At 38.9% G+C, this 14,257-nt stretch overlaps 1 protein-coding gene across 1 annotated transcript; it reads right to left on the reverse strand.

Moving 5' to 3' along the window:
- Positions 1 to 441: 441 nt before the first annotated feature.
- LOC110444646 (dnaJ homolog subfamily C member 30-like) lies at positions 442 to 9,548 on the reverse strand. Its single transcript, XM_021489045.1, has 2 exons — positions 8,843 to 9,548; positions 442 to 1,958 (listed from the first exon to the last, which is right to left on the reverse strand). The coding sequence occupies exons 1-2, from the start codon at positions 9,394 to 9,396 to the stop codon at positions 1,637 to 1,639; spliced, it is 876 nt and encodes a 291-aa protein (XP_021344720.1). The 5' UTR covers positions 9,397 to 9,548; the 3' UTR covers positions 442 to 1,636.
- Between the last annotated feature and the right edge of the window lie 4,709 nt (positions 9,549 to 14,257).

Consider the following 14,257-nt stretch of genomic DNA (forward strand, 5'->3'; position numbering starts at 1 on the left):
CCAGCATATAACTGCCCGAATAGCATCACCCTAGGTCTCTCGGTTATTCAGAAAAAGTTGTTTAAAGGTTTTAAACAATTTTGACCCCTGTGACCTTGAAAATGGGTCAATGTCATTTATTTGAACAAACTTGGTAGCCCTTCATCCCACCATGTTACTGGCCAACTATCATCACCCTAGGCCTCTTGGTTATTCAGAAGAAATTGTTTAAATGTTTTTAACATATTTGACCCCTGTGACCTTGAATATAAGTCAAGGTCATTTATTTGAAAACTCCTGGCAGCCCTTAATCCCAGCATTTTACTGGCCAATTATTATCAAACTAGGCCTCTTGGTTTTTCAGAAGTAGTTTTTTAAAAGATTTTAACATATTTGACCCCTGTGACCTTGAATATAAGGCAAGGTCATTTATTTGAACAAACTTGGTAGCTCTTCATCTAAGCGCTTCTGGCCAAATATCATCACCCTAGGTTTTTTGGTTACTGAGAAGAAGTTGTTTAAAGTAAAAAAATGACGCCTGACGGACGCAGCACCATGCAATAAAAAATGTAACAGGATTTATTTAGCTAAAAACATGATCATCACAGAGGAATCTTAAAGCTCACCACCTTCATTAGTTCTAAGTAAGATTCATCTTTTTAGCTGTAGGATTGAGTTGCGTGAACAGTCAATGTACCATGTGGTAATTTTGAACAAAAGTTTATACTATTGTCTGTATTATTGTTTAAAGACATATTGTCGTTTGACCTATTTTCTGGCATTTACTGGCACAGTGATTTAATTTGTAAGAAAGGGTCCCAACTTTTGAAATATGAGAGAGATCTGTCTAGAACTTTCTGGGAACTAGTGATAACAAACTGGAACCGCCAAAAACCAGGATGACTGCCTAGTGGAAATTTGTTTTTCTTATCAGTCTCAAAATGAAACATGCATGCACAACTCGGGACCAATGAAAATCAACAATGAAATTTGATAAATTTGAACTGTCAATATTAAAGATTGATGTCTGGTAGCCATCTTGGTTATCTAATCAGTCTTGAAAGGAAACCTGCATAATGACAGACCATGAGGCACCTTACTATAAAATTTAAGAACAATATCTCCAATTCTTTATGAGAAACAGTGCCAACAAACTTCAGCTTAAATTTAAAGATGGATGTCTCTTAGCCATCTTCGTTTGAGGATCACTCCTAAGATTAAATGATCCCTTCCACCTACTACCATGACATATATAATATATAGTTTGTTTATATTACATATGAATTTTTAAAAATAGTTGTTGGAAAGTCAAATTTTAATAAACAAATGTAATGAAAATTCACCAAACATGAAGAAAATACAGTAATTTGATTTGATAAATCATTGCTTTGTTTTATCACCCACTTGATATTGAACAGTGTACAAAAACAGTGGAACTGTTTATATCAAACAGTGAACATACCAATATCAAAGCAAAAGATGATTTCAAAGGATTAAAACCGGTGATATGTTTGTAAAATGAAATAAAGTCCTTCAACTACCTACAATGTTAATGTATCTGCCAAAACATGGGATCTAGGATAGAGCTTTGGCTAATGCACAATTTATCATAAAAACTAAATACATTTGTATATACAGCATTTAATAACGAAATACATCAGTCCGTAGCTAAATTGGTTTCTAAATCTTTGCTTATGCCACGTCTAATCTGGTCAGCTTTTCTTTTCTTGATGTGATCTTTCCTTGAAAATACTTCTGATTCAAAGTTTAAATATTCTGATGCCAAATTTGATCTAGCTTTACTCATTAGTACCATTATGCCAACAAATACAGTAATAAAAAGCGCGAGTGCCATGTGATCCCCCGGACGCATAGACCACTGATGACTCCTCTCTTCCATCTCTTGTTTCTCTAGGTGGTATTCCTCAAACTTCTGTTTGTCAGTATTCCTCTTTTCAAAAACCTCTGAATAGTGATTTCTGAAAAAGATTTCCAGGTGGGTTTTTTTACATATTCTCTGGGTTAAAAGGTAAATAAGAGGCACATAAACACACCTGATTTTTACCTATAATTATCTAAATCAATTTTAAATGATCTATTGAGGTAAAAGGCATAACAAAACAGTTGATACATATATATACAAGCTACAGGCAAAATACAAATACCATCATTCTATACATCTAAAGTAGTAATGTTAAGAAAATGACTTTCGTTTTGTACCTTTATTTCCATTATTGGGCCCCCTCTTCCCTCAGGGGGTCACATCTTCAATATAAACAACATTAATGTTCCACTCAATAAAAGAATGGGAAACATCATCAGTATTCTAATATGTACAGGTCTGGGAAAATATCATAAGTTTGAGAAAAATAAAAACCTGCAATGCGATTAGCAAAATAAAATCCTCAAGGTGATTTTTACAATAAAATGTTCAGCAATAAACAAACACATCAATTTTTAGTGCTTTTTTATTTTGAATGCTCCTTTATGGAAGGTAATACTTTGAACGTTGCACATTATAACAACTGGAAACTTGTATAAACATGCTTTTAATCCAATTGAGAAAATAAAGACTGATATTGGGAAAATGTGGGGTCACTTTTCAATTGGGAATGGGTCCCTGTACTGGACCCTATAAACACCTGGCAAACACCCTGCATACATATAACAAGTCCCCTTGGTGCAAGGATACTCCAGGTGGAATTTGTTTAAAATCCCTTCATTTGAAAAGAATGAGTAGAATTTTAAAGACATGCCTTAATTGACCACTTATTGACGTCTGCAGCCCATCAACCCCAAGGAGGGGCCACATCCTCCATTTATACAACATTGAGACCTTTAGCCAAAGGATACTACAATTGTTTTTTAAATGATTTATAAACTTTGTTTAAATGACCATAGCTGTTAATAGGACATAAAACACAAACAACCAAACCAAATTTGTGTTTTACTGAGACAATTTGGGGCCTTTTCTTGAATCGTTCAGAAAAATCTCTAGAGTTGATGGACGGCTGATGGATGGACCAACGACAACCATGACACTACTAAGGTTCAACGAGCCCCCTAACAGTGAACAGACGACAACCATGACACTACTAAGGTTCAACGAGCCCCCTAACCGTGGACAGACAACAACCATGCCACTACTAAGGTTCAACAAGCCCCCTAACAGAGGACAGACGACAACCATGACACTACTAAGGTTCAACGAGCCCCCTAACAGTTGACAGACGACAACCATGACACTACTAAGGTTCAACAAGCCCCCTAACAGAGGACAGACGACAACCATGACACTACTAAGGTTCAACAAGCCCCCTTGATAACCATGACCCTACTAAGGTTCAAAAAGCCCCCTAGACAACCATGACACTACTAAGGTTCAACAAGCCCCCTAGACAACCATGACACTACTAAGGTTCAACAAGCCCCCTAGACAACCATGCCACTACTAAGGTTCAACAAGCCCTCTAGACAACCATGACCCTACTAAAGTTCAAAAAGCCCCCTAGACAACCATGACACTACTAAGGTTCAACAAGCCCCCTAGACAACCATGACACTACTAAGGTTCAACAAGCCCATAACAGTGGACAAACGACAACCATGACCCTACTAAGGTTCAAAAAGCCCCCTAACAGATGGTACAGTCACTGAAACTTCAACCCCTTGATAAGTCAAGACCACCATTAAACATTGGGATTTATTTTAGTCAAGACCACAGTTAAACATTGGGATTCGGATATATATATGTAATTTGGATATATTGCACTTGTAAATCGGTTATCAAAATGGTATATATATTTAAGACAGCTTATATATTTAATCTGCAATAAGATATTTGGTACTAAGTCATATGTCTTCATAAAAATACACATAGTTCAATGAATTTATGTGTCAATTTTTTGCGATCAAATTGAATGCTGCTAGGAAATGACAATTTATCTAAAGTCTATATATACCTAAAAAACTTTATTTATTTCACAACAATTATCAAACTAGTTATTTTAGCTTAAATTATTCACTCTTGTTGGCCCAGATGTTTGCGTGTGGTGGTTCTTAATGTGGGAGGAAACCGTAGTGCCCCGAGGAAACCCACATAGACGGGCAGGGTGACCCCATACCTTTTCACGTCTGATCGGGGAATCAAACCCCGGCTGTTTTATATACCTAGATGTCATGCATAGCTTAACTTCTCTTAAAGTAGCTTTCAAGTAGCGTACTGGCTTCAAACCAAGATGGTTGTGGCTTCAACAAACCACAAATATCATAGTAAAATGCTCTGGTAGCATATTTTACCAGTATATAAAAATAAAACCAAGGCCATGTGATCATGATGAATAAATTAACCAAACATAAAATGTCTTTTATCTATGTTTAGCTTTTGTTATATGAAAGCTAGACATGATATGAACATTTCAGTGCTTTTCATTTTACAATGTTTTTAACATGTCTAGTTCATTTTTATCACCAAAGAAATGTATCAAACGACACATTATGTAAAGTCCATTTATTAATCCAGGTCACTAAGCCCTCATTTTCAGGATCACAATCTGCTAAAATAAGTTACTGGCAATTTTACTATGATTTGAGTTGTTTGGAATGGCCATAATCATCTCTCTAGCCCTCTAGACAACCATGACACTACTAAGGTACAACAAACCCCCAAGACAACCATGACACTACTAAGGTTCAACAAGCCCCCTAGACAACCATGACCCTACAAAGGTTCAACAAGCCCCCTAGACATCCATGACACTACTAAGGTTCAACAAGCCCCCAAGACAACCATTTCACTCCAAAGGTTCAACAAGCCCCCTAGTCAACCATGGCACTACTAAGGTTCAACGAGCCCCCTAACAGAGAACAGACGACAACCATGACACTACAAAGATTCAATAAGAACCCTAGACAACCATGACACAACAAAGGTTCAACAAGCCCCCTAGTCAACCATGGCACTACTAAGGTTCAACGAGCCCCCTAACAGAGAACAGACGACAACCATGACACTACAAAGGTTCAACAAGGCCCCTAGACAACCATGACACCACAAAGGTTCAACAAGCCCATAACAGTGGACAGATGACAACCATGACAATACAAAGATTCAACAAGAACCCTAGACAGCCATGACACTACAAAGGTTCAACAAACCCCCTAGACAACCATGACACTCCAAAGGTTCAACAAGCCCCCTAGTCAACCATGGCACTACTAAGGTTCAACGAGCCCCCTAACAGTGGACAGACATCAACCATGACACTACTAAGGTTCAACGAGGCCCCTAACAGTGGACAGACGACACCCATGACACTACAAAGATTCAACGAGAACCCTAGACAACCATGACACAACAAAGGTTCAACAAGCCCCCTAGACACCCATGACACTACTAAGGTTCAACAAGCCCCCTAGACAACAATGACACTACTAAGGTTCAACAAGCCCTCTAGACAACCATGACACTGCTAAGGTACAACAAACCCCCAAGACACCCATGACACTACTAAGGTTCAACGAGGCCCCTAACAGTGGACAGACGACAACGATGACACTACTAAGGTTCAACAAGCCCTCTAGACAACCATGACACTACAAACGTTCAACAAGCCCCCTAGACAACCACGACACTACTAAGGTTCAACGAGCCCCCTAACAGAGAACAGACGACAACCATGACACTACAAAGATTAAACAAGAACCCTAGACAACCATGGCACTACAAAGGTTCAACAAGCCCATAACAGTGGACAGATGACAACCATGACGCTACAAAGATTCAACAAGAACCCTAGACAACCATAACACTACAAAGGTTCAACAAGCCCATAACAGTGGACAGATGACAACCATGACACTAAAAAGATTCAACAAGAACCCTAGAGAACCATGACACTACAAAGGTTCAACGAGCCCCCTAACAGAGAACAGACGACAACCATGACACTACTAAGGTACAACAACCCCCCAAGACACCCATGACACTACTAAGGTTCAACGAGGCCCCTAACAGTGGACAGACGACAACCAGGACACTACAAAGATTCAACAAGACCCCTAGACAACCATGACACTACTAATGTTCAACAAGCCCCCCAGACAACCATGACCCTACTAAGGTTCAACAAGCCCCCTAGACATCCATTACACTACTAAGGTGCAACAAGCCCCCTAGACAACCATGCCACTCCTAAGGTTCAACAAGCCCCCTAGACACCCATGACACTACTAAGGTTCAACAAGCCCTCTAGACAACCATGACACTGCTAAGGTACAACAAACCCCCAAGACAACCATGACACTACTAAGGTTAAACAAGCCCCCTAGACAACCATGACCCTACAAAGGTTCAACAAGCCCCCTAGACAACCATGCCACTACTTAGGTTCATCAAGCCCCCTAGACAACCATGCTGTTTAACGCCCTGTTTGTAAACATCTGTATGTACTATGTACCATCTTAATGTCTGTATGTATCATCTTATTGTCTGTATGTACCATCTTAATGTCTGTATGTACCATCTTAATGTCTGTATGTACCATCTTAATGTCTGTATGTACCATCTTAATGACTAAATTACATGTTCAACATGGCGTTGCAGATGATACACATGTCCTTGTGAAATGTTAACTCATACAAAAGATGATGTGTGTGAACATGTGTTTAAACTTCAGTTTTGTGATAATTGGGCCTGCATGTAGAGCAATTTCTTTCAGATTCTATTAATTGTAACCATGACCTAGTTTTTAATCACAGAAGGTCGAAAAAACAAACCAAATAAGAAGTAATGTTAAAGGACAGGTGTGAAGTGTTGTGTCAATTGGATAAGTAATGAAATCTGTAGTGTCCATTAAATTCTATTTATAGTAATTGTGACCTAGTTTTTACCAGAAGGTCGAAACATGAACTCAAATTGATAAGAACCTTAGAGGTGATGCTTATGAACTTGCTGTGTGAACGTTTTGTGATAATTGGAAAAAAATGAAGTGTAATGGAGCAATGTCTCTCCAACTTTATTTATAGTAAAAGTGACCTAATCTTAGACAGCAAAGGTCAAAATGCAACAACATACAAAAGGTAATGTTTGTGAACAAGTGTGTGAAGTTAAGTGATGACCAGAAAGGAAATGGGGTCTGCAGAGCAATTTATATCGAACTCTATTTATAGTAACAGTGACCTAGATTTGACCTGCAGGAAAGGTGATATTTGTGAACATGAGTGCGAAATTTGCTGACAATTGGAAAAGAAATGAAGTCCGTAGAGCGATGATGTCCAAAATTCTATTCAGTGACCTAGTTTTCGACCACAGATGAGAAGATTGAAACACGAACTAGAACAAGACATGATTTTTGACCACTGTGTGAAGTTCTGTGACAATCTGATAAAGAAATGAAGTCTATAGAACGGTGACACCGTTTGGGACAAGTACGTTCAATCATACAGGAAGATCCCTATATGTATATCCTCAACCACTCGTCACATGGGCATAATAAATCCAACGTTCATACCTGAATTCTAATGTTTAACTGGAGTTTTTTTACGAATAAATGAATTATCAGGGGTTGGAAATTTTGGATGACAATACCATGATTTAGGAGGCTTGTTGAAACTTCTTGTATGATCAGAACATTCTGATGAGGAGGAGCTAACCCTAACCTGGCTGGGACTCATCCCCAGGGTGTGCAATGATCGGACCCAAGGGAGCGATTAAGATTCATCAAAAGAAAGTGTCTCCGGTGGGGCACAAACCAGGGACCCTTGGCTCTTCAGCCCAATATTCTACCGTTGAGCTAAAGGGAAATTCCCTAGGTCATGGTTGTAAGGCAACCTAATCATTGCAGATCTTTTAGACTATTCCACCCCTTTTTCAAACACCAACCTAGGTTCTTTGACTCCCCGCCAAGGGTTCTCCTACCTTGAACGGGGAAGGTCAACAGTACCAGTTTGTAGTAGGATGGGGAATAGTAATAAAGATACTGTCGTCGCTGGGGCTCGAACCCACAACCCTTGGCTCTCCAGTCCGATGCTCTACCACTGAGCTAAAGGGAAATTCCCTACAGCTAACGCTTGGAAGGCAACCTAATCAATGCACATCTCTTACAATTATAATTAGACTTTTTACAATTGAAAATTTAACAATGATCTGAAAATAATTTTTAATAATGGCACTCTGAGGTGTTTTGGTGGGTGTTTTACAATAATTGGCTATACCCATGTTTACTGCTACATATTGTACAGTACAACTGAACACTACTGTAATGTATGTTAGTTTTTACCTGTATTTGTACCAAATGTGTGTTACCTGTATTGTAACGTGTAAAGGATTGCGTCTTATTATGTGGGTTCATTCATGCGTATATATACCGCTGGCCGTCGGCCGGTCTCACTCTCTCGGAGAGCAGACCAGTGACCAGCAAGTCATATTAAGGTGAGCGAGACAATAGAGCTAAACACTCTGTGACGTGAGGAAAACCACCGGACCAGAACGGCAGAGGGTTGACGTCGGCAGGTGGGCACGGGTTGTCGCCAGGTACGCCGCAAGGGCGTTTGGGAACACCAGAGCCTCTGGTTGGATCTTCCTCACGGCACCGAGTGAAAGTCACCGAGTATTTTGACGTTAACGCCGGCGCAGAATGGTATTGGGTACCCACATAATAGGTCGCACTATTCCTAAACGTTGTTGGCAATATTGCCTATGCTAATAAATGTTGGAAACGATCAGTTTAGTGTTGCGTATATATTTTGTCATGCTACAGACTCCAAGGATAGAAAACGTACGTCACTTTACGCTAGAAACCGGAAGGACAACGGTGGAGGACTAAAGACGTGAACTGTTACACTACTAATACTGAGTACTAACCTTGTCCATGCATCAAAATCGTAGATAGTTGTTCTACCACGCATAGGAGGCCCATCATACTTTTTGAAGCCCTTTCTGTATGCCTTCCAACCATCTGGATGTCCAGTGTTTCTCAGGTCGTCTTCCTCAATCAATCCTTTATCATACATATTTCTTGAATGTGTTTTCCCTAGTATTTCATAAGCGTCTGCAATTTCTGCAAATTTCACAGCAGCATCTTTACTTTTGTTGATGTCCGGATGGTACTTCTTTGACAATCTAAAGTATGATCCTTTGATCTGCACGCTTGTTGCCTTTTGCGACAATTCCAAGATTTCATAAAGGTCCTTCTTTTCATGTTTGAATTTTTTATGTGTACCTGATCTATTTCTTCTCTGTGTGACATTGTGTCCAGTACCGATAATTGATGGGCGATATGCATTAGGGAATGACTGCTTGACACACAAACATGCCTGCCCTTTTAAATGTCTTATAAAATAACTTAACATTATTTGGTCCGTCCAGTTTTCCTGACATTGACAAGGAGTTGTAATGTTGTCTTCATTAAATGTCATGTTGTCTTCACTAAACTTCTTGCATAGTTCATTATTACACTAGCTTTACGACTGACTTTTTTGTGGAACTTGAGACCAAACATGTGTAAATAGAGAGGTCATGAGTCCTTAACCAGAGTTTCACCTTGTAGGTCTATTTCAAGTTCCAGTTCTGATAATCAGTGTCATTCAGGCGCTTAATTTACGTGATACTAAACACTGTCAAAAATAGAAAGAACATCAAAAATTGAAACATCAAGAGATCTCTACAAAACTTTTAAAAACAGTTTCATTGAAACTCTTGAAACCAATAAATATTTCTCCTTCAAGTAGAAAACGTTCGGCTAGTTTTAATTTAAGTTGTTCTTGACAGCATGACATTTGTTGAAATTGCTGACAGTACCCAAAATGGATCATTCATTGAAAATTCAGAGACTGAATTATAAGTTGAGTTGATGGTTGTATCAAAAGAAGAATATCGTCTGCAATCTCCACGCAGAGTTACGGTCCTGAAAAAGAACGAAAACTCTGGGTAGAGATTGTATCGACTGGTGTTTTTACCAACAAAATCAACACCCAGTGTTCACGCAATATATTTATAAGCCTAACAGAACACTTCGAACGTCACCGTCAATTAGTGTTTCCGGTATAGCAAAGTCAGTAGACTCAAATCGGATCACTTCTTGAATTTTGCAATAACGTTATCTTACGCGGCTTCAAATCAGTGAACAGTTTATGCCAGAAGTGTAACATTTTATGGTGAATTTTGGGAATGTTTGTGAGATTAAGTACAGAAAAATATTTCTACATGTTGCGCAATTTATCCCTAATAGATCTAGACCTAAACAGTTGCAGGTCTTGCACGCGCAATTTTTAGCTCACCAGGGCCCGCATTCACAAAACCGTTCTCATACTCAACTTGGCATGGATTTTGTGCTCATGCCAAATTTCTTGTTCCCGTTTTAAATTAATAAACAAATCTAATTTTGTTAATGATTCGAAAAAACAATGAAGAGACTTAAAACCGAAAACTGTTTTCATTGTTTACATTTGACGTTTTGATCGTTTTGATTAAGGGAGTTAAGGTTTGTTTGAGGACAACTTATCCAGAATATGGGCCCAGAACAGATAAACCAACTTTCCTGTAATTCGCTAAAATCATATGACACAGTAAAAATAGTCAGGTTTAAAATTTAAAATTGCATTTGGCTTGAAATCTCTGCAAAAATCATCGACAAATTGCTTTTTAAAATAAATAAATCACTGAAAGAAGAAACTGGGCTTGAGCACATAATTTCAGTCTGAGCATGAGAACAGTTTCACGTCATGAATACGGGTCAAGGACCAAGGTGAACTTATGGTGTGACGTGGCGTCCATTGGTTGTCAACAATTTCCTAAAAATGAAAGGGGTAGTTTTGCCATATTGTTTTAGGCGACTTCTTCTCTGAAATTCTCTGGATATCAACCATATCGGGTCTGGAGCATTCTTCGGTGTTTGAGGTTTCAAAACTAAAGTAGTTAAAGAGCTGACCCCCGGATCTGAGGGGCGGCAACTTGGACTCTCGAAATCACCATCCTATTACCATGCATGCAATTAATGAGCATCAGGAGACAAACACAACTGACATAATCTAATAATGGACTCTGGGGTCTGACCCCACCTCTTGGGGCTTAAATTCTGAGTCATAATTTTGAAACAATTTTCGAACACAGTCATGATATTATAATTGACCTTGAGGTCTGTCCTCACCCATAGGGACTTAACTCTTGATTAATAGCTTTGAAACGGTTGAGATCCCCATCCCATAACCATATATATGTTTGCTAGGCAATTATGGGCGCCTATTACCCGCCTAGTCTCGGCGATTACACGTTTGTAGACAACGCTACCATAGGTCTTCATATCATTTCCACCAAATTCAATAATTTTGACGCCTGGTGACCTAAACTGTGACCTTGACCATTTAACTAATGGCAAATCTCTATCGGATTAAAGTGACATCTTTCACTTCTGTAGCAAACTAAACCCACTTACATGTTTTGTAAAAGTTGCGATCCATCAATTTTGGATGTTTAACTAACCAATCAATCCACCTTATTTTATTATGCCATTTTTCCACTATGGTATCAGCGTCTGGCATAATTTTGTTGGTATAATTATAAAAGGCGCGGTCCCCAAGTTGCCTAGTCGCAAGGTGAAATTCAGGCAGTTTGAAAGAGGAACATTAATGTGGCAGGGTTAAAATCTTAATAGTGTATATAATAAGTTTTAATTCTAAGTGTTGTATTATTGTATTAGCATCAATTAGCATCATCATCAGCACATCATTTTACAAACTACATGTTGATAGAGAAGAAAAAATAGAAACTTACAGGAGTAGTTTTCTTCTCTATCAACATGTAGTTTGTAAAATGATGTGCTGATGATGATGCTAATTGATGCTAATACAATAATACAACACTTAGAATTAAAACTTACTATATACACTCTTAAGATTTTAACCCTGACACACATATCTATTGTACCTTTCCATGCTGCAAATATATTGTGCACATGAGTACACAGTGAGGGAGGTGATTGACATCTTCCTATCAAAGAACAAATTCCAGAAACAATTAAACACTCCCCTCCAACTCGTCCTTTTTAACAGCAAACTTCGTAAGGCAGTCTAAAACATAACGTATGTCTTTAACAGCTACTGTAGTGGTGGTCCTTAGCTAATCCCTTCCTTTCTAATAAAGGCTGTTCGGACTGCTTACACTTGAAAAAAAGGTATTTGATAGTGAAAAACACAACTGGTGTAGGAGGCATATCGGCATGGATTATTAAACCGAGTCTTTATATCCCTTCCTCTCACAAACTGTTTTTTTTTATATATCACAAAGGAAATGTCCTCGATGGCGGTTAAAGCAGCCCATGGTTATTCTTTTTTTTTATAGAAGAATGTTTCTTTGATTATGGAAAACTATAGACCAGTCAGTATCTTAGCAATCTGTCAGGTAGTCTTTGAGAGGTTCTTTCCTGACCAACTTCATTATTATTTTTTCAATATGTTTTTTAAATTCTTGTATCTTGTACTCCCATATATTTTCGAGTTTTGTTTCAAGTTCAGCGGAACAATTGACAAATTACACTTTTTATGCAAGTTTTGTGAGAAGGTGAATTGGAAATGAGACCAATAAGTGGAGTGTATACGAAGCGAACCCTTGGCCACCGAAGATGAAACAACCCAGAAAATAATTCATATGATACCCGTAACTCGACGTTCGGCATTAAAGGGGAATGGCAACAACTGGTTCACCCACTGCCAGTTCAATGTGACCGTGTGGAATGCTGTGCTGGGTTTCTTCGGTATGATACATTTCAGTGAGATAGCACTATAAAGTCGGCATCAGATCCACGCTATCACAAGGAGGCAAGCACACCAACATACCCTGTCTCCTGCATACACACACGCAAGCACGCATAGAGACACGTCCTTAAATGACCTTAGCTGTTAATAGGACGTTAAACAAAATTAAACCAAACTAACCCGTCGTTCGAAGTCATTGTAAAAAAAAATGAGAAGGGATCGAAAAAGGACCCCGGCAATTACAGACCTATCAGCTTAACGTCTGTACCATCAAAAATTATGCAACGGCTCATAAGGGACGAAATCTTCACCCACATGAATACAAACAATCTATTCACGCCGCATCAACATGGATTTAGGCCAGGGAAATCGTGCTCCACACAGCTACTCGAATCCTTGGAAGACTGGTATAGTAGACTGGAAGCTGGATACAACATAGATGTAATCTATTTAGACTTCAGTAAAGCTTTCGACAAAATTTCTCATCGCTTTCTTCTACACAAGCTTGAACAGTATGGAATAGGGGGCAAAATTCTTAGTTGGATAAGTGCTTTTCTGGATAACATGGTACAACGAGTAACAATAAGCGGGACTACTTCTAACATAAAGTCTGTCACAAGTGGGGTACCACAAGGAAGTGTTCTTGGACCGATACTGTTTCTAATCTACGTCAACGACATGCCTGATATGTTAAACTGCACAATAAAACTATTCGCAGACGACACTAAACTTTCAGCGAAAATATCATCACTAGAGGACCGGCATAATCTACAAGACAACATTACCAGCATGTGTGAGTGGACCCAAACTTGGCTAATGCAACTGAACACAACAAAATGTAAGCACCTGGAAATAGGACGAAGTCAAGGAGACCACGAATACAGACTAACCAAAGATGGAACCGAGACAACGATAACAAGAGTGGAATCCGAGAAGGACCTAGGTGTTCACATAGACAACCAACTAAAATTCAGTACCAATGCAAACTCAGCAGCAGCAAAATCAAACAGGATGCTTGGCATAGTTTTTAGGACCTTTACGTATATGAGCCCGGAAATGTTCCTAACCTTATACAAGACCATTATTCGGCCTCATCTGGAATATGCAACGCCAGTCTCGTCACCAATACTTATTCGTGACAAAACCATCATTGAAAATGTCCAAAGACGTGCAACCAAAAGGGTACCAACTTTTAAAAATCTACCCTATGAGGAGCGACTTAGGCTACTTGGATTACCGACCTTGGAATATAGAAGGGAACGTGCCGACCTAATTCAAACATACAAAATTCTAAATAACATCGATGTCCTAGACAAAGAAAAACTATTCACGGAAACAGGGAGAACTTTGACCAGGGGGCACTCCAGGAAACTCTACAAAAGACCATTTAGACTGTACAAATATGATCAATTCTTCAGCAATAGAGTGGTGAATCTGTGGAACTCTTTAACAGACGAGGTAGTAAATTCCCCAACCCTAAGCACCTTTAAGACTCGTCTCAACAACCACTGGAAGCAACACCCAGCCA

The sequence above is a fragment of the Mizuhopecten yessoensis genome, unplaced genomic scaffold, assembly GCF_002113885.1.
Source record: "Mizuhopecten yessoensis strain PY_sf001 unplaced genomic scaffold, ASM211388v2 scaffold245, whole genome shotgun sequence".
Taxonomy (NCBI): Eukaryota; Metazoa; Mollusca; class Bivalvia; order Pectinida; family Pectinidae; genus Mizuhopecten; species Mizuhopecten yessoensis.

Coding starts and splice junctions, on each gene's coding strand:
- LOC110444646 (XM_021489045.1), bottom strand. CDS start 9,396: ATGACATTTAATGAAGACAACATTACAACTCCTTGTCAATGTCAGGAA. Junction 1,959..8,842: donor GATTTTGATGCATGGACAAG/GTTAGTACTCAG, acceptor AATCTTTTTCAG/AAATCACTATTCAGAGGTTT.